This window comes from Sciurus carolinensis, unplaced genomic scaffold (assembly GCF_902686445.1).
Source record: "Sciurus carolinensis unplaced genomic scaffold, mSciCar1.2, whole genome shotgun sequence".
NCBI classification, from domain to species: Eukaryota; Metazoa; Chordata; class Mammalia; order Rodentia; family Sciuridae; genus Sciurus; species Sciurus carolinensis.
Genome location: NW_025920128.1, coordinates 38,604 through 57,659, shown reverse-complemented (window position 1 = coordinate 57,659; position 19,056 = coordinate 38,604). Strand labels below are relative to the sequence as shown.

Genomic DNA, 19,056 nt, shown 5'->3' with positions numbered 1-19,056 from the left:
TTCCCGTTCAACTTTGGGGTGTGGGGCTGACCTGAGACCCTGGAGCCCCAGAGGTCGGGGCCTCTGCCTAGGACTCAGGTTCCAGAACGGCTTAGGCCAGGGATGGGGCTCCTCCCACCACTGGCCACTGTTCAGCCCAGCGGGGGCGAGAGCTGGGGGCAAGAAGCACACTGGGAGCATGCAGCAGGGGCCAGGATGGCGACCTCCTCTCGCCCCCCGGGGACCAGATCTGACCCTCCCAAAGGGACAGTGCGGCCTACAAGCCTCACCAACACCTGGCATCCACCACTCTGGGCTGTGCAAGCTGTACGTCAGGGTTCCTTTTGTAATGAAAAGCCCGACACAAATACTGATTCAGTGAGCTTTATTATGCACCTGTGCATCTGTCCTCCATGATGCCAAGGGATTGCAGGAACATGGAGGAAAGGTGATTCTCAGATGTGGGGTCTTAACCACGGCGAGGTGGAGGTGTGGCTCACCTGCGGGCCCAGCCCCCATGAAGAGATGGGAGGGAGAGAAGGCACCAAGTGGGCCGGCTGCTCTCAGAGGCCACAAGTACTAGGAACCAAAAGGGTGACTGAGAGCACCTGACCCAAGTCCCCTGCCCCCACCCCTAGGGCAGGGCCTGTTGGCTTGGAGGACTGGTGGACGCTTCCTAGAGAAGGAGAACCCCACTTGCATCTCTGGCCAGGGCTCAACCTGGGATTTGAGCTACAACCACCCAGGAGGGTTTCTGAACCCTTGGGCAGCGTGATCCTCCAGGGACTGACTGAGGTTGCCTTGGTGGGCTGTGGATCAGCAACAGGGGCTCCCTGACAACATCTGGTGTGGATGCAGGAGCCTCCTGCGGGTTCCAGTGCCGTAGTCCTTATTCGTGATCTGATTTTGTACGTAAGCACACCAGTAAGTTGGGCATTGCTCCCCTTCCAGACAAAGTCTGAAGATGGGGCAGCATGGGCCTGATGAAGCCGTGTGGGGTAAATGTGCACAGAGAACCTGCTGTTCTCCTGACCCTTGGCCTTAAAGATGCTAGGCAGGTCAATGCAAGAAACACTATTTAGAAACTAGGACCCTCGATAGTTTAGTTCTTGTTCAAGGTATGACCAAATGTTTTATTGCATTTACTATTCCTGGTTAACATGGATGCATCCACCCAGAAATAGAAATCTGTTGTAAAATCATAACTCTTATTGGGTTTGGGGTATAGGTGTCTTGATGTGAAAGCCACATGAGTGGCAAGGAGCACCAGGCACCAGGAGCCCCTGGCTCTGGCTCACCCAGGCTGAATCTGCAGAGGAGCTGAGACACCAGCCTGGGAGCAGCCCTGAGGCCAGCCACAGCTGCACCCAGCCCCTGCCCCTCCCAAGCCTGCCCAGAGGTCTTACAGGACAGGAAGACATGCTTTGGATTGCTCAAGGTTGCACTACCAACAGCCAGTCATGACAACGGGAACCCCAGACGCCACACCGTAAGACTCCCCCAGAGGCCACCAGCCGGAAGACAGCTGGTCCAGCCTGCCTGTGCACTGCTAAGCGGGACACTCAAGTCTGTCCTGGCTCATCTGGCCTGGGGAGGACAGCAGCACCACAGGAGTGTCTGGAGTTTGGGGTTGAACTGTGTCTTTCAAAATCCCAATGCTGGAGTCCTTCCCCTGTGGCCTCAGAATGCGACTTTACTTGGAAATGGTCCTGCAGAGTAGATGAGGTTATAGTGGGGTAGGTAGGGTGGGCCCTAACCCAAGGACTGTGTCCTCAGACAGGAGGAAGACACTCCGGTGAGGAGACCACGCAGAGGCAATGAAGGCCGGCGCTCCTGCAAGCCAAGAACACAAGTGTCTGCTAGCAAGTCACCAGTGGACACAGGCCTGCAGCAGACTCTCGCTCACAGTCCCCAAGAAGGACCAACCCTGCTGATGCCTGGACCCTGGGCTCCCAGCTCCCAAACATGGAAAACATCTCCCTGGCTGGAAGCCTCCCAGGGCTTGGTACTTTGTCACAGCAGTCCTAGGAAACCACAACTGGTAGTCTACGTTAATGCACGTGAAGAATGCCACCCACCTTGGTCGGAGGCTGTCCTGGAGTTGGCTCAATCAGGCAGGACAACTGCTGGGGAACTGAGCTCTCCGTATTCTGAGCCAGGGTGGGGGAGAATTTAAGTGCCTTTTAAATGACATCTCCATTTCCATCCCAAGAACATTTACCAAAGACCTTCAAGGTACAAAGAAAAGACTTTGGGGTGCGTGTGCAATATGGTTTAAAATATGTGCTTTGCTCTGAGCTCCCCATGCCTACTCAGTAACCTCCAGGGCGGATGGAAACCATGATGGACTGGGCCCACTGACTCCAGGCTCCAAGGGCGCTCCTGAGGCTGGAGGGACCTGGGCTGGCTTGGACGACGTGTCACCGGTCAGCCTTGGGCCCTGTCTACACCTTGCTCCCAGCCCATTATCTCACTGTGGGATGGGAGTGCAGCCACCCGGGAACCTCTCTGTCTGTGCTGGGGCAGGAGGGGAGGGCATGTGCCACCAAGGGGTCACTGAGAGGCACAGCCCAGTCTTCCTGAGGACCTGGAGCATCCCGGCGAGGGTGCCTAAGGCAGCCGTCACGGCGGGACGCACAGGCTGAAACTGAGAGGTGGCCGCTCGTGATCCAGGGAGGAGGAAGGGCCTGGCACCTGGAGACGCTGACACTACCTGAGAGCAGGGGGGGCGGGAGGAGGGGTCTCTACGGGGCAGGTGCGCAGGGCGCGTTAGTACCAAGGGGAGGGCGGGGCCCGGCGGGGCTCAGTAGGAGTTCAGCGCCTGCTTGGAGCGCCGCTTCATGTGCAGCCGCTCGTGGCGGAGGAGGTCGTAGTTCTGCCGGAAGCTCTTGACGCAGTACCGGCACTGGAACGGCCGGCCCCTCGTCCTTGGGGTGGATGCTGCTGCGGTGCCGCACCAGCTGGTCGTGCCGCTGGAACAGCTTCCGCAGTCCCGGCACTGGACGCCCAGCTTGGCCTTGCTCTTCTCCAGCAGGGCGCGGGCATCCGCGGCCGGGGCCTCCGGCACGCCAGCCTCCTGCACGCGCGGGCCGTCTGTCCGGCTGCAGGTGTATCCCGCCTGTGCGACAGCAGGTGCGAGTTGAGCCGGAAGCTCTTCCCGCAGGCGCCACAGCGGTAGGGCTTCTGCGCCTCGTGGGCCTCCAGGTGCCCGTCCAGGTCCTCGCTGTCACTGAAAAGCTCCCCGCACACGGAGCACTCGTGCGGCTTCTCCTGCTCCCTGCGGCTCCGCAGATGCCGGATGAAGTTGACCCTCCAGCGGAAGATTTTCCCGCAGTTTGGGCACACATAGGACTTCTTGGAGGTCTGCACCTCGCCACCCACCTCGGCACTGTCGCGGCGGGAGGCGGGAGGGTGCTGGGCTTTTCTGGGGAGCTCCGTGCCTCCTCTGTGCAGTACGGACCGTGCTGCATGTCCTCCTCCCCAGAGCTGGACAGGACGATCTCGATGGTCACCTCCTCATCCAGGCCAGCGGGTGGGTCGCCTCCTGCTACAGGAACCCAGGTGGGGTCAGTGGCGCTGCCAGGCTACACCCCAGCCCTCCTGAGTCCTACCCAGGAAGGTTCAGGGGAGTCCATGAACCCCAGGCCCTGACTGCACTGTGGGGCCACTGGTGTAGCCTCAGAAAGACACAAAATACTCTGGGCAACTCTTTCCCCTTTCTCCCTCTTCCCTGCCACACTCCCCAAACCCCGAACCCTGAACCCACTTTTCTCTTGCCAACATACACCATGTCCTATAGCCAAGCACAGTGGAAGACTCTACCCCGACATGGCACAGGACCCTTTACTCTATAAACACTTGACCCCATGCTGAGCATTACAATGCTCCAGGGACCGTGCAGGCTAGTCACACAGCCTGGTTTGCTCCTGGACACAAACTAGCCACACGTTATTTGCCCTGATACACATACACTGAGGGGACCTGTCTAAGGGAGAAGGCTGAAGCTGAACTTGGCTGGGCAGGACTGTCCCAGGCTTAGTGGTCCCAGCCATGCAAGAAGCACTTCAGCTCCTCTCTCTGCTGCCTGGACCCCCATGAAGTGTGCGGGAAGCCAGCAGGTTTTTGAGATTTCCTAGGAGGGCGAACACTGCCAGCTTGGCCTACAGAGCAGAGAGGAGGGGCGTGGGGCCCCGAGGGCTGCCGAGACTGGGTCCGTGCACTAGCACGCGGCAACGAGTGTTGTGAACAGGGGAGGAAGTGACCCTGACACATCAGAGGTCATAATGCTGCTCCTGCCACCAAGGGCCCTGGGCACAGGCCAGAGCCTTAGGTCAGCCTCCCCAGTGTCCTGCACCAAGGCCCCAGGGGTGAGTGAGGTTGTCCTCTCCTTGGGTCAGGGCATGGAGGACAAAGTACTAAACCAGAGACTGTCCTCCAGCCTGGAAATGCACAGTGACACATACCTGTAGTCCAGCCACTCAGAAGACTTAGGCGGAAGAGTCTCTTGAGCCCAGGAGTTCAAGGTCAGCCTGGGCAACAGGGTGAGACCCCGTCTCGAACATAAAAGAGACCCACTGGGTTTTGCCCCTGCTAGGCTTGGACTTCCTTGGATCCTGGGACCCACCACCCTTCCTTCTTTCCCCTGCTGGGAGGAGGCTCTGCATCCCTGCCTGCCCTGCCAGGGAGCTCTGGCTGGCAGCTCATAAGTGCCTGGCTTCAGCTCCGCAGGTGTGGAGGAATCTGGCCCAGGATGGCTCTTACCCACGTCTCCTCCGTGCCTGATTTAGGTGTGCTCACAGATGAGACTTTGGAGCTGGAGTCGATGCTGTAGGTCAAGACTGGGGTGTTGTCATAGGGCAAATGTAATTGTTTCGTTTCGGGAATTAGCCCAGCTGCTTTCAAACTCCTGGGCTCACGTGACCCCCTGACCGAGGTGTGCCTGGCTCGGGGAGAATGCACGCTGCACAGGAGAGGGGCATGGCTGGGAGGAGCCTGGGGGGTGTCAGGGGCTGACTCTGCCAAGACCCTGACCCTGCCAGCTCAGAGCATGACCGTGTTGGGAGACCGGGTCTTCCAGGAGGTGCTTAAGCTAAAAGGAGGTTGTACTGGCGGCCTGGTCAATACGACTGGTGCCCTTGAAAGAGAAGACATGGAGACGTGACTGTCCCCAGGCCAGGAGCGGCCACAAGTGGGAAACCAAGCCCAACCACAGCCCGCACCATGGTCCTGGGCCTCCTGACTCTAGAATCCTGAGAAAATCAGTTTTTTGTTTAAGCCAGTCACAGTGAGACTTGATTAAGGAAGTCGTGGCAGATTAATATGGTGCATACAGGGTCACACTGCCTGAAACCAGCTGAAACGACCAAAAGGTGACCACCACACGAGGCAGAAAACCCCTGGAACAGGGAAGGCAGATGACAGAGACTCAGGGCGTGTGCAGAGCACCAGGGAAGAGAGGGATATGCACGTGTGTGTGCGTGCCAGGTGTCCATATGTGGAGTGCATGTGTGTGCTGGGTGTTCATGTGTGGTGTGCGCATGTGTGCCAGGTGGTGTTTGTGTGTGTTGGGTGGGTGGTGCATGTGTGCATGTGTGCTGGGTGGTGTGTACATGTGTATATGATGGGCGGTGTGTGTGATGGATGGCTGTGCGTGTGGTGTGTGCTGCATCCGTGTGTGATGTTTGTGTATGTGCTGGGTGGTGTGTGCATGTGTGCGCTGGGTGGTGTGTGTGTGTGTGTGTGTGCGTTGGTGGTGTATGAGTGTGTGTGTACTAGGTGTTAGGCATGTGTGGTGTGTGTCCATGTGTGGTGTGAGCGTGTGGTGTGCGTGTGGGTCCCTGACTCTGCTGCCAGCACAGTGGTGGGCACACAGCAGGGCAGAGCTGTTGCTCTGAGGGCTTGTGTGTGTACTAAATCCCTCAATCCCACCATGGTCACCTGCGACCCCTCAACCTTGGACCAGACCAAGAGCCAGAGTCAGCGCCGTCATTATCACTTGCCCAGTCGCAGGTACTGTGCCGTCAGGAAACACCTACAGGAAACACCAGGAGGGCTCACAAGCAGGACAGAGGGAAGTGCAACCAGGAAAGATGGCAGGAGTCAGGCAGGCGGTTCAGAGGACGCTGGGCAGGGGGGCATGTGTCTGTGATCCCAGAGACTCTGGAGAAGCCCAAGTTCCAAGTCAGCCTCAGTAACTGAGGGAGACCCTGACCCAAAATAAAAATCGAAAAGGGCCAAGGACAGAGCTTAGCAGTAGAGCAGCCCTGGGTTAAAATCCCAGGACTGTGGGAAGGTAAGACTCCTCCTCAGTGGCGGGCCTGGCGGGTTCTCATTCAGTATCCTGTGTGACCCTGGACCAGAGGGCACCTCACCAGTGCCGGGGTACAGATGGCAGGAAAAGGCACGTCGGAAGGGGGTTGGAGGACCCACCAGAATGAAAACAGGCCCCACTCTGAATCTATCCTCTCGCCCCTCCTCAGAGAGCCCTCCAGTTTCTCACCACAGGAGAGCGCCGTGGGGGAAAGCAGCACAAACACTCCGTTCAAGGACACCTGTCCACCTCCCACCAGCACCGCAAGGACCTCGAGGTGGGCGTGGTCAGGGGAAGCTGGGAAGGTTCAAGGACTCGCTTCTACCTCGCACCAGCACCACAAGGACCTCAGGTGGGCGTGTCCAGGGGAAGCCCGAAGGGGTCAAGACCGCACTCCGAGTCTGCGTGTGCACGAGTGGCCCCGGGGGGCACTCTCCGCATGCAGAGGCACGTGCACCTCAGGAAATGAGGACCTCCACTCTCATGTCCCAGTGCTGTACACTCTCTCCTTCCTGCATGTGCGTGCCCTGCACGGAGCTGGGTGCTAATAACACCTGCGCTGGCCAGCAGGGGTGGCACCATCCACACCTGCCAGTCACAACAGAACGGCCCCGCCTTCAGGGAGGGGCTCACTCCACGCCCGCCAGCACTGCTCCTGGGCGTCTTGCCTCAGCCAGCAGGGAAGGCAGAAGGGAGGCCTGGGGTCAGCGCTCAGCAGGAGACCCGAGCAAAGGAACCCGGAGCCGAGGCTGGCGGTCGGATGGGGCCAGAGTTAGGATCCACAGCCCACCGACACACACGTGCACACACACATTCCAACACCCGCACGTGGCCCAGGCAGGCAGTCTCACCTGGGCAGCTGCTCGGGGCCAGCGCCATCTGCTGGCAGGCCTGGAACTCGGTCACCTGCAGCTCCTCCCACTTCCTTCTTTCTTCAACCTGGAGTGGCTGCAGGCTGGGAAAGTCTTTCCAGAGAAGAAAAAAGAAGAGGCGATTTGCAGGTGGGGGGGCGGCCCTGGGCAGACACATGCTCCCATCCTCCTGGAGCCAGGCCACATGGCCACTGGGGTGATGCCACTGCCGGTTCTGAAGCTGAACGGAACTGGCGTGGATCCTGGTCCTGCCTGCTCATCTCTGTGGCCGGAGGAGTAACTTAGGTCACTTCCAGCTCCTGTGCTGGGTCCACAGCAGACCTGCAGACCCCAGACGCCACATGAATGGCCGGAGGCTGAGCTGGATGGCAGCCCCCACGCCGGGGGCCCGGGGGCCTGTTGCAGGTACGCCCCGCCGGGCTGGCTCAGTACCATTGCTAGGTCCCGCAGGGAAGGAGGCCCGGGAGGCTGCTGATTCTGTGCAAGGCTCGCTTCAAAGCTCAGGGGCAGCGCTGGTAAGCCCAGCCTGACAGAACGGCTGCCCGGGCAGTGCTGCAGAACCCCGGCCCCCCCGCCCCTCCCCTCCTGGGGGCCCTCATGCGCCCCTGCAGGACAGCGGTAGCAGGATGGGACAGGCAAGTGTCTACAAGTGCTGTGCACGAGGCCCTGTCTAGAGAACTCCCTGCCAACCTGGCCTGTTATGGACATCTCCCCTGCAAGCGGCTGTGGATATCAGCAAAACCAGGAGCTACTTGCAGGCAGAGCAGAGCCTGGGTGAGTGGACATCAGTGTTGTGAAGAAGCTGGGAGAGGGCCCCACCCTGGCCAGCAAGAACCTTTCAGGTCTCTGCCCACCTACTTTGGAGTGGTCACTCACCTAAGTAGGAGACCTGCGGCTCTTCTTTCCCCTGGAGGTCCTGCAGCTCCGGAACCCGAGGCACGCTCTCCTCTCCTTGGGAGAGGTCTGGCTGGGCTGCCGGGTCGTCTGCTCAGGAGAGGGCAGGATAAGCCTGCATCAGCCATCTGCTCTTGCAGACGGCCAGGCCAGGCCCAGAGGAGAGGAGGTGAGGGAGCCTGCTGGGCACTGCCGCTGTGTGCAGGCCAGAGCAAGCAGGGGCGGGGCAGGGTGTGCTGCTAAAGGGGGCCTGCGCCTGGGGCATCGCTCTGAAACGCCTGGGGAGTGGGCGGAGGGGCCGACAGGCGGAACGGCTGGAGACGTGGGAAGAGGCAGACTTGGGGCTCATGGGGATGGACGGCAGGGTGAGCCTGGGCTGCAGGGGCAGAGCAGGACCACAACTGGACAACGGTCTATGGGGTCACCACACAGGCGGCCTGGTGAAGCCGAGGGGTCACAGGGTGCCCCATGCGGGCCTGCTGCCTGATCCCCCAGGAGGAGGCTGGCCCGAAGGAGCGAGACCCCCAGAGTTCGCGGTCTCGGTGGGGAGGGGGTTAAGCCTTACTCGGAGACATGGAGACCCCGTAGTCCTCCCCAATGATGAACTCTCCGTAGAAGCCCGTCTGGGCGGGGTCCAGAAGGGACCAGTCCTCTTCAGAGAAGCACAAGATCATGTCCTTAAATGGAGAGACCCGATTCTGAAACCACAGAAGAGGGCGTCCCAGTGGGCGTGGCTGGCGGTGCAGCCCATCCGCGTCTCACAGGTCTCACAGGTCGGGGGCTGGAAGCCAAGGCCCGGAGGTACTGTGTCCTCGGGCGGCAGGGCTGGGGAGCCTGTGGGGCCTGCTAGTCGACCGCCCAGTCGTTCCAACTCAGCTCACCTGATGGGAGCCTTAGATTTCCTCGGGAAGCCTCACCCACCATTCTCTTGAGTTCAGGGCCTCCTCTTGTGGGAAGCAAGGCTTCCCCTTCTGCAGTCATGACGGGAAGACCTGCGTCTTTCCCCTGTGGCCCTGGACTCTGGCTGCTGAGGGGCGGTTCCTGCATGTCCTGGGCTTCCTAAGGTCATTACACAGAACTCGATGTAACAAAGCTGACGTTTTGGAGTGGAAGGAGGTCCCCTTCCACCTCAGAATCCAGCCTGGGTTTGTGGTGCTGCAGGAGACGCCTCCCTTAACAATTCCCTGTGCGGCTCAGGAGGGGCGGCCCGCGCCACTCACCCACCTCCCTGTCTGATTCAGGCTGCATCTCCCGCCCAACACCGGTTAGCTCCTTCTAACTTTCCTCTGGACCCAAATAACCCATTTTGGATAGGTACTGACGGGCTGTGATCTTCCATGGTCACCAGGGAAGCAGGAGGGCCCCCCTCCTGGGGACGGCCCTTTGCCATGGTGCTGGGTGGGAACACTTCCCACACCTCAGCAGCCTTGCCAAGGGCACTGCCACTCCTCCCTCAAACAGTGGTAGGACCAGTCAGGCACGGTGGTGACGCCTGTGATCCCAGCGGCTGGGGAGGCTGAGGCAGGAGGATCACATGTTTGAGGCTGGCCTCGAGAACTTTGCAAGACCCTGGCTCAAAATAAAAATATAAAGGGCTGGGAATGTGGCTCAGTGGTAAACTGCCCAGTTCATTCCTCGGTAGCCAGGTCACAGAAGGCAGAGCCTCCAGCAATGTCTGCCCACACTCACAGAGCCCCTCGACCACCACGGCCAGAACAAACTCTTCCAGGTGCCCCAGAATGTACCCCAGGAACCAGTCCTGGAGGGAGAGGGCAGGGATCGCAAAACCTTCAAAAGAACTGAAAGCATCCAGCGAGTGTGTTCTGATCAGTGGAATCCATAACAGAAAGGTGTCAGGAGAGTCACTACATCCATGGGATTAAACAACGCATCCTGAAGGGCCCTTGAGTCAGAGAGGAAGGCACGGGGACACGAGAAGGTCCACGGGACAGAAGGAAGCAGGGCGTGCAGTGCCGTCCGTGGGACACCCTACATGCTGTGCCGCCAGGCGGGTGGTGTGCACCTGTAATCACAGCGACTCCAGAGTGAGGCAGGATGGTGAGTTTGAGGACAGCCTGGGCAACTTAGCAAGACCCTAAGCAAATGAGTGAGACCCTACCTCTAAATAAAAATATAAAAATGAGGAAAGGAGCGGGGATGGGGATGGGAAGGACAGTAGAAAGAGCCAGACGTCACTTTCCTATGTTCGTAGATGAATACATGACAGTGAGACTCCACACCGTGGACAACCTCAAGAGGGGAAGTTGTACTCCATGTACCTATGACATGTCAAAATACATTTTATAGTCTACTGCCATGTACAGTGACAGAGAACAAATGAAAACATAATAAGCCAGGGCTGGGGATGTGGCTCAGAGGTCCGGTGCCCCTGAGTTCAATCCCCAGTAAACCAAAACACAAATACAATAACAAAAACAGAGAATGAAGACAAGCCAGAGTGGGTGAAGCATTCAGAAAATGCACACCCAACAGTGGGCGAGTACCCCATACATAAAGAGCTCTGAGAACTCAACAATAAGAAACCACAGGGTGCAACTCAAAGATAAGCAGAGTCGGACACAGGTGGGGCCAGTCCTGCAGGCCAGCACTGTAGGCTTCAACCTGCACTCTCAGAATGGCCCAGACAGCAGCAGGGACAGCACCAAGTGCTGGCAAGACGAGGAGGATGTGGGCCACTGGGGCACAGCTGTGGGCATGAGCACAACACCGCCCCTCGGGGAAGGACGGTGGCTTCTCATGAAACCCAGTAGGCACTACCACACACCCAGCGACTGCCCAGAGACTGAAGTCCACACGGGCCTTGCACAACCGTGCATCGCGGCTTCATACGAAATGGCACAGACTGGAAGTCACAGGAGGCTCTTGGACAGGTGGAGCTAAAAGAACCATGGGGCTTCGACCCACGAAGACCACCACTCAGCAAGGACACACAACCCAGACGGAGCTGCCTCGGGAAGACTGCCCCCGAGGTCACAGAACCCTGAAAGGAGATGACCTCCTGGACACCGAGAACCCTCCGTGGGCAACAGAAGGCCCCTCTGCGAGGCGAGTGTCCAGTACCTTGCGTGTGTCCCCACCGCTCCAGCAGGTCCCCAGTGGGTGGCGCTTTAGGAGCTATTGACAGCCCAGTGACCTGGGACTGAAACTTCCTGCCATGGGGTCTGCCCCGTGCTGCTGGGGGGTCTGGTAGGAATGGGGCTCTGTAAGCCCAGCCCTGCCTGTTCTGGTTTTCCTGCGCTCGGGCTGAAGGTCCTGTGTGGCAGACAGTGAGCTGGCCTGGGCCCTGGGGAAGCTGCCCTGAAGTGTGGCTACAGACAGGGACGAAGGACTCTCCTCCTATAGAGATCACTTACCAGGGGCAGCTGGAGGGTGGTCACCTGCTCTGCGTCCCTCATGCTCTCCTCCTGAAGAAGGGAGGTGTCCTGCGGAACTGAAAGAGACAGGGACAGGGTGTTCTGAAGGTGGCCAGGTCAGGCACTGCTGCTCTGGAGCTCACTGGGATCCTCTGCTTCAGGTTTGGTAAGCAAAGAAAACCCTAAGAGAACAGCCAACCCGAGCTGCTTCACGATGCTTTTCCATAAAACCCCAGTCTCTGCGCTCACCTATAAAGTGAGGATTTCAAGATGGTGCATGTAAAAAGCACTCTGCAAACCACATGCAGCTGTCACTCTGCTTTCTGACATACAACAGGGGCTGTTCAACTCAGCACCACAATCAGCTATCTGACCTCTGCAGGTCCAGGGACCTCAGTTCTGTTTCTAAAATACGGGAAATAAAGGCTAAAGCTCCTTGAAGTCACAGCATCATAAGGACAGACAGCATCACAGCCACTGCAGAGGCTGAGGTGAGGGATCAATAGCACGCGGCGCTCATGCACGCCTGCAGACCATGTGCGCAGAAGCGCGCACACACACACACACACACACACACACACAGCGCGCACGAGCTGTTGGCAGGGAGGACTGCTGTGCGACCCTGGTGTCACATAAACTAATGTGTTTATGAGTCTGAAAACTGCCAAGCTCCGTAAGAAAGTCCTGCTAAGTGAGGATGGCCACACAGAGGGCAGGGTGATGGGCCCTTGAAAATTCCAAAATGACCACTGATCCAGGCAGCGATCCCTCTTGTGTGTGCCCAGGGGAAAGGAGCAGGTGCCACCAAAAAATGCTGGCTCTCAGGTGGACCGCAGCACCGTTCACCCAGCCCAGGTGCCCACCCACAGATGAGGAACACAGCAAGTGTGGTCCCCAAGGGGTCTCTGTTCAGCCTTCACATAGGCAACTCCTGTCAGTCGGACAGATGAGCTGGAGGATATCGCCACAGAAACAGGCCAGGCACTGGAGAGAAGTGCAGCACCTTGCTTAGGGGCCCTGAGGAGTTCCACTCACAGAAGCAGAGGGCGGGAAAGGGTCTCAGGGGGCTGCAGCAGGGTGGGGCTGTGGGGTCAAAGGGTGCAGGCTTCAGTTAGCCAGGAGAACTCTATCAGTAACAGTGTATCACACACCCAAATGTGCGGGAGAAGAGTCACTAAGTGTTTTGACCAGGGAAGAGGCAAGTATATGAGGCCTTGCCAATGTTAATTAGCTTGGTTATTTCACAAGTATCAAAGTGCTGCCTCTACCCCATAAGTTCTTTTTTTTTTTTTTTTTGCGGTACTGGGGATCGAACCCAGAGCCTCATGCTTACAAGGCAAGCACTCTACCAACTGAGCTATCTCCCCAGCCCCCATAAGTTCATTTTTTGTCAATTTAAAAGCAGAAATTAGGAACTGGGGGCATAACTCAGTGGAAAAATCAATAGACATGTTGGTTGTTTTCTCATTTGAAATGATCACTACAACGCCACTTATTATAATGCCACGTCCACACAAGCGCGAGTGCACCGCTGGCTTCCAGACTCCCTTTCCACTGCACCACAGAGCAACAGGCCAGTGCACCCTGACACACCACACACCAGCGGCCCTCAACTCAAAGCTGCCACAGCTCCGTGGTCATGGGCCCCACGACCAGCTGTGGACTGAATGTCCGGTGGTGGTGATGGACTGAAGGACACAACAAAAGCACATCTGTCCTGAACAGATGAGGACATTTTTTCTTGCCGTTATTCTCTAAACCATACATTATTACCATAATTTAGACAGCATGTGCGTTGTATTAGACATTATAAATAACCCAGCAATGATTTAAAGTGCTGGAGGACATGGCTAAGTTATATGCAAATATGCTGTTCTAGCAGGGCACGGTGGAGCACACCTGCAATCCCTGGCAGAGGATGGCAAGTTCAAAGCCAGTCTGAGCAATTTAGCGAGGCCCTTAGCAACTTAGTGAGATCCTGCCACAAAATAAAAAATAAAAGGGGCTGGTGATATGGCTCAGTGGTTAAGCATCCCTGGGTTCAGTCCCTGGTACCAAAAAAAAAAAACCCAAAAAACACACACACACACACACACACACACACACACACACACGGTCTATACAAGAACACTGAGCACCCCTGGGTTTTGGCACAAAGGGTCATAGAACAGGAGCTGCTTTATCAAGGAAATAGTGGTTGTAAGAGTTAAGAAGACATGGCCAGCCGGGCACTGCGGTGCAGTTTAGTCCCAGCATCTCAGGAGCCAGGCAGGGGACTCAAGTTAAGGCCAGCCTCAGCACGCTGGCTGGGGCGTAGCTCAGGTAGCGCACTCCCCTGGTTCAATTCAATACCTAAATAAAAGAGGCCATGGTGGCGCTGAGCGCAGTGCAAGTCACAGGCAGTTCCTGGTCGTCTGCGATGACGAAACCGCAGAAGCGCAGGTTCAGAGACAGACAGCCTGACCTTGACGGTATGACCCACAGAAGGGGTCCCCCTGGGAGGACCTAGCAGATGTCCTTACGAGATTGAGTCAGGGGTTCTCAGGAAGGACACAGACCTTGACAACGGTTCATGGCTCCTCAGAGACAGAAGCAAGCTGCGAGTGTGAAGAACCATCCCCTTAACAAACCCAAGCACACAGGACAGGGTTGCCCACCTCAGCTCACCCCTTCCACACTCCATGGGCTGCGTACCTGGGTCCTCGCTGAGCTGGCTTGGCAGTCTGCTTAGGATCCCCAGACTCTGAGTTGGGGCCACAGGCGGGCCATCCTGACTCTTTGCAAGGTCACTCTGGGGTTCTACGGGCAGCCGTTCCTGCTCCTGGTCTGGAGGGCCATCCCCATCATCAATCACCACGGGGTCTTCACAGTGCTTGAGCTGCAGTGCCAGAGAGAACTTTTCAGAGCCAGGGAGAGAGGACCCTGGCCAGGGTCAGCCTTGTGGGCTGTGCAGGAGATGGGGAGACCCTGTCCCCTGTGCTGCTGACCTTGACCCCATAGCTGACCACCAAGGCTCACCCTGGGTTTTGACAAGACCACATAGGACAAGTGTGCCTACATTTGGAACTTTGGAGGGTAAAACTTGCTTTCCTAGGGAACCAAACGGTATTCTGGGCCAACCGAAGTACATGGCTCTAGTACGTGGCCCAGGGGTGCAGGACCCCAGCAACAGCCTGTGCACAGGGCTGAGCTCTCCCTCCCGGGCCTACTCACCCACTGCCAGGGTCTTCCTGGCTCCCGCTCCAGGGCCTCCACAGCAGCCACAGCCTGCTCGCCACTCTCAGGTTCCTGTGCCCGCACCCAGCTCTGGACCTCCCGAGGCAGGATGGCCAGGAACTGCTCCAGCACCAGGAGCTCCAGGATCTGCTCCTTGGTGTGCCTCTCGAGCCGCAGCCAGCCCCTGCACAGGTCCCAGAGGCGGCGCAGGGCTTCCCGGGGGCCCGCAGCCTCCTGGTAGCGGAAGCGGCGGAAGAGGCGGCGGGAGGACTCAGGGCTGGGAAGCTCCCCCTGGGGGCCTGGGTTCTCTCCAGGAGGGCTCTTCATTTTCCTGGGCTCCTCACTCTCCTTTGGAGCCAAGACTCTGGGGCACAGGGCTGTGGGCATGATGGGATTTGATGGGGGTCAGCGGCAGAAGACGACCCTATTTCCAAACAGAAATCACTGGCTTTAATGCTTTGGTCTCCTGCGATTGTTTCTGGGGGTAATGATGGGAAACTGACAAAGCCCACAAAGACCAGCCCTTCAGAGAAGCCCAAGGAGTGTCAGCATGGCTGGTCCTCATGTATGGGGACAGAAATAAAGGTAACATCTCCCATCAGTATTGGTACATGTGCTTTCCCCTTAAACAGGCGATGACGGACAAGCCAAGAAATCTGAAGAAAGAAGTACAATTCAACAGGAACTGGTCTTCCCAGCATCCCAGACCAAGGGGCTACATGTGGGGATGGGATGTAACGAAGCCTCTCGGGTACCTTTGGTGGTCAGGTCCTCCTTGGAGAGGACTTGAGATGGATGGTGTGCCAAGAAGGCCACTGTCTTGAAGCTTAGGAGCTGAAGTCGCGTCCTTGCTCTGGAGACCTTCACAAAATGAGCTGGAAAAACAAGGAGAAACATGCAGGGGAATAGCATTGGAAGCACATCCAGGGATGGAAAGCACATTCTGCAGGTGGTGGAGCGCTGACCACCACTGCTGGCACTGGACGGACCTCAAGAGCCAGAATCAGCCTTGCCAGTGGCCTACACTGGGAGGTGGGCATGAAGCAAAGATAAGAAGGCACCCGGGCAGAGAAGGGGAATGTCAGAAGAGAAGCCACCACCACTTCCAAGACAGACCTGCTCAGTGGACAGACAGCTCAGTGGGACATGCACCTGAACACGTATCTGAAGACGCCCTGACCTTCAACCTTGCCTCCATCAGTTCTTTACCTTAGTCCTCTTCAAACCCTACTCAGTCCATGTGCACCCTTCCTCCCGTCCACGGTCAGGATGGAAGAGGGGAACTCTCAGAGCATGGCCCTAATCCCTCACAGAACCCTTGGACCCCACGGGTCCTCACATCCCCAGGAGGGTGAGTGCTCCCTATACCTCCCAGACTGCTGAGCACACCACCAGCTGGCACACACAGGGTGGAAACGGGGTAGTGGCCACGGCGTCCTGATCCACACGGCTCCCTCCTCTGCCTGGGTCTCTGTGTTCCCAGGCATGAGGCTGGCCCTCCACACCCCAATCTGGTGAGGCTCTCAGCTGGGAGCACCCTCACCTGAGGGCATTCAAGGTGGGCACAGGCCTCACTCCCATTTTGCAGAAAGACAAGTGAAGCCAGAAAAAGCAACATCAACTGAGTGCACCAAGAAACCCATCTCCGGCCTTCTCTGGTTTACCAAGTAAAAATACAGACGCGCCCATGACCACAGAATTTGGCTGGAACCCATGACAGCTCTCCCCACCCCCGGATTCCATTCAACCACTGCTCCCTCGTTAGGAATTCCACCTGGACCCTACCCGCTCCCCTCGCCTGCTCCCCTCCGGCCACACACCACCCACCTGCTGGGCCCCTGACTACTCAGGGCTGCCCCTCTGTGGGACACCCTCCGCCCCACCCGCAGCCTCCAGCGCTGCGCTCGGCGCCTCTGGACCAGAGACGCGGCGTTCCCGCGGCCGCGCCGGCACCTGGCGCGTAGGAGGCTGCGGCGCGGATGTCTGATGAATGAAGCGACGTCGGTGGGGAGGGTTCCGCGGGGCGGGGCCGGCTCGCGGCGAGTCCGGGAGCGGGCGGAGCCGGAGCCCGAGCCGCCGCCGCAGGAAGCCGGGCGCGGGGTTCGGGGCCGGGAAGGGGAGGCTCCCGCTCGTACGCGCCTCCGGCTCCTCACCTCCAGCCTGGGCCCCGCGGCCGAGCGCGTCCTCGCCGGGCTCCGGTGTCCTAGTCCAGGCGGGCTCAGTGCACGGGCCCGGCCCGCTCCCCGGCCATCCCGGACGCAGCCTGCGGGTACCCAGGCTCCACGGAGCCGCCCGAGGACGATCGCGCGGCCTCGGCCCCGCCCGCGCGCTGCGGGCGCCGGCTCTGCGCGGGCACTGGCCGCGACCGGCCCTCTCGGCGCCGCGGCGGGTCCCGCGGGCGGCAGCTCAGGCCCCGCCGCCGCCGAAAGGAAAGGCCGAGCCCTCCGGCTCCCTCCCCTGGGACACTTCCTGCTCCGCTCTAGGACCGAGGAGGCCTGCGCATCTCAGTGGTTCGCTCCCCGCCCCCCGGCCGAGGTGTGCGCGGGGGGTGACATCCGACACCCCCGGCCCAGCCCGGCCGGCGCGCTCGGCCCCGCCCCGCTCCGCGCGCGCCCCGCCCGGGCCGCCGTCCGGATCCCAGGGCCTGCTCCGCCGGGCGCCGGGTCTGCGCGCCCCCGGCCGGCCGCGCCCGTCGGCCTCCCCGGAGCGGCGCCGGGCACGCACGGCCTGGCACCGGGCAGGGGGCGCGGTGGGCAGAGGACCCGCGATGACTGTGGCCTTCCCGGGGCGGGCGCGGGGCGAGCAAAGGCGCGCGGGGCGGCGAGCGCAGCTGACCGGGGCGCGGTGGGTAGAGGACCCGCGCGGGCGTGTCCGGCCGAGGCCGCCGCCTGTCTGGAAGAGCCGCCTAGGGGCTCTTCTCCCTGTTCTCTCGCCGAAGGGGTAGGGGGCGTGAAGCACTACGCTGGCCGCCGGGTTTGGAGTGCCCCTTGAGCCACCCCAGTCCATGCCCGACAGGCACAACCCCCTTCCAGCCAAGACCTTTCGTCGGAGCGTGCCCCTCCAAGGCAAGGAGGGCTGGAGAAACTCAGGACCCCTCCCCGTGTCCACTGCGCCTTCTAGGCTGGCACTGACCCGCAGTTTCACAGTTTAAGGACCGCTGTGCACACGTCCAGAACGACCCTGGGGAGTGCGCAGGGACGCGGCGAGCGGGCTTGAGAGAAGGTCCTTGGTGCATATGGCAGAGAGGACAAGCCGGATCTCATCACGGACCAGTGAGGGGCAAGCAGAGTGAGGCCTCCAGACCCACGTACAAGGCTGCTTGGCATTACTTCGCTGAATATAGCCCAGATTCTCAGATGGATCTTCTCGGAGTCAGGAGTCATCCTTGATTATTCAGGCTCCAGAGTTTGGAGAAAGCCTATCCCCACTTCCTAAGAGTTCTCATGGCCATGACCATTCTTTGTCTGCCCTGCAATGGAGGTGGGCTCTTCCAGAGATGGAAGGCAGAGAAAATTCTGCCTACAAGACCGATACTGTGGGTTGCTCTGATTTTCTTCAGATGCTGTTTCAAGGACATAGGAAGGAAACAGTTCCTCCATTTTCTATGGCTGGGGAGAAGGTTACTGGGCTGCGACCCATTCATTGGCTGCCTCTCTCTCGGGTCATTCGGTGAGCCTGAGTGCTGCTGCCTGGCAGAGTTGCTAGTCAAGTGCCCAGATTCTGCGACTTTAGCAGGACATGGACCAAGCAAAGGAGTGTTTGTCCCCGGAACAGCCAGACTCAGGTGGGGCCACCTGGAGATCTTCCTCCTTGGACATGTGGATTCAGCATTGGCAGGATTCATGCCTGCCCACCTCAGAAGCACCAGCCAGGAACCATGGCCTGGAGGCGAGGCATGCAGAGGAGCCAAGGGTCACCAGCAAGAGCCGCCCCTTAGGTGCTGTAGCAAACAGTGCAGCCGGTGGTGCTGTGCAGGGGCCTGCGGGAGCTCCTGCCTGTGACGGCTGTTGACTGTTTGGGAATCTGTGCTCATAGCCATGCCCCCTGGGACCCCAGAGCAAATAAAATGCTGGACCCAGAGATTGCTGGCCCACGGCATGCGGTCAGTCCTCACACCTACTCCAGTTCCTTGCCCAGCTGATATCCCCCTTTGATCTCCTGTGGCATGTGTTGGCGTTCAGCTCAGCATTTGAGTCGGGGCTCCTCAAGCCCTGGCCAGGTGATCTGAGGCCTGCATCGCCTTTCTTACTGCGGCTTCCTCATGCAGAAACAGGGTTGGTGCTGGTGCTGACTGCCTCATTTGGTGGTTGTGTGGGTCCTTCGGTCGTTCAGCACAAGTGTGCAGCTCACCCGCTAGGCATTCCAGTGTGGGCCCCTGTCCAGGCCCTTGGGCACATCTGTGCCCACAACT

At 59.0% G+C, this 19,056-nt stretch overlaps 1 protein-coding gene across 1 annotated transcript; it reads right to left on the bottom strand.

Moving 5' to 3' along the window:
* Positions 1-355: 355 nt before the first annotated feature.
* Positions 356-17,243, bottom strand: Znf496 (zinc finger protein 496). The gene is given in 13 exon segments (XM_047537592.1): positions 356-2,899; positions 2,901-2,965; positions 2,968-3,058; positions 3,061-3,381; positions 3,384-3,526; positions 7,141-7,254; positions 8,038-8,145; positions 8,621-8,753; positions 11,430-11,506; positions 14,124-14,307; positions 14,643-15,069; positions 15,401-15,520; positions 16,799-17,243. Coding segments are annotated over 11 exon segments (1,743 nt in total). The 5' UTR covers positions 15,033-15,069; positions 15,401-15,520; positions 16,799-17,243; the 3' UTR covers positions 356-2,782.
* Between the last annotated feature and the right edge of the window lie 1,813 nt (positions 17,244-19,056).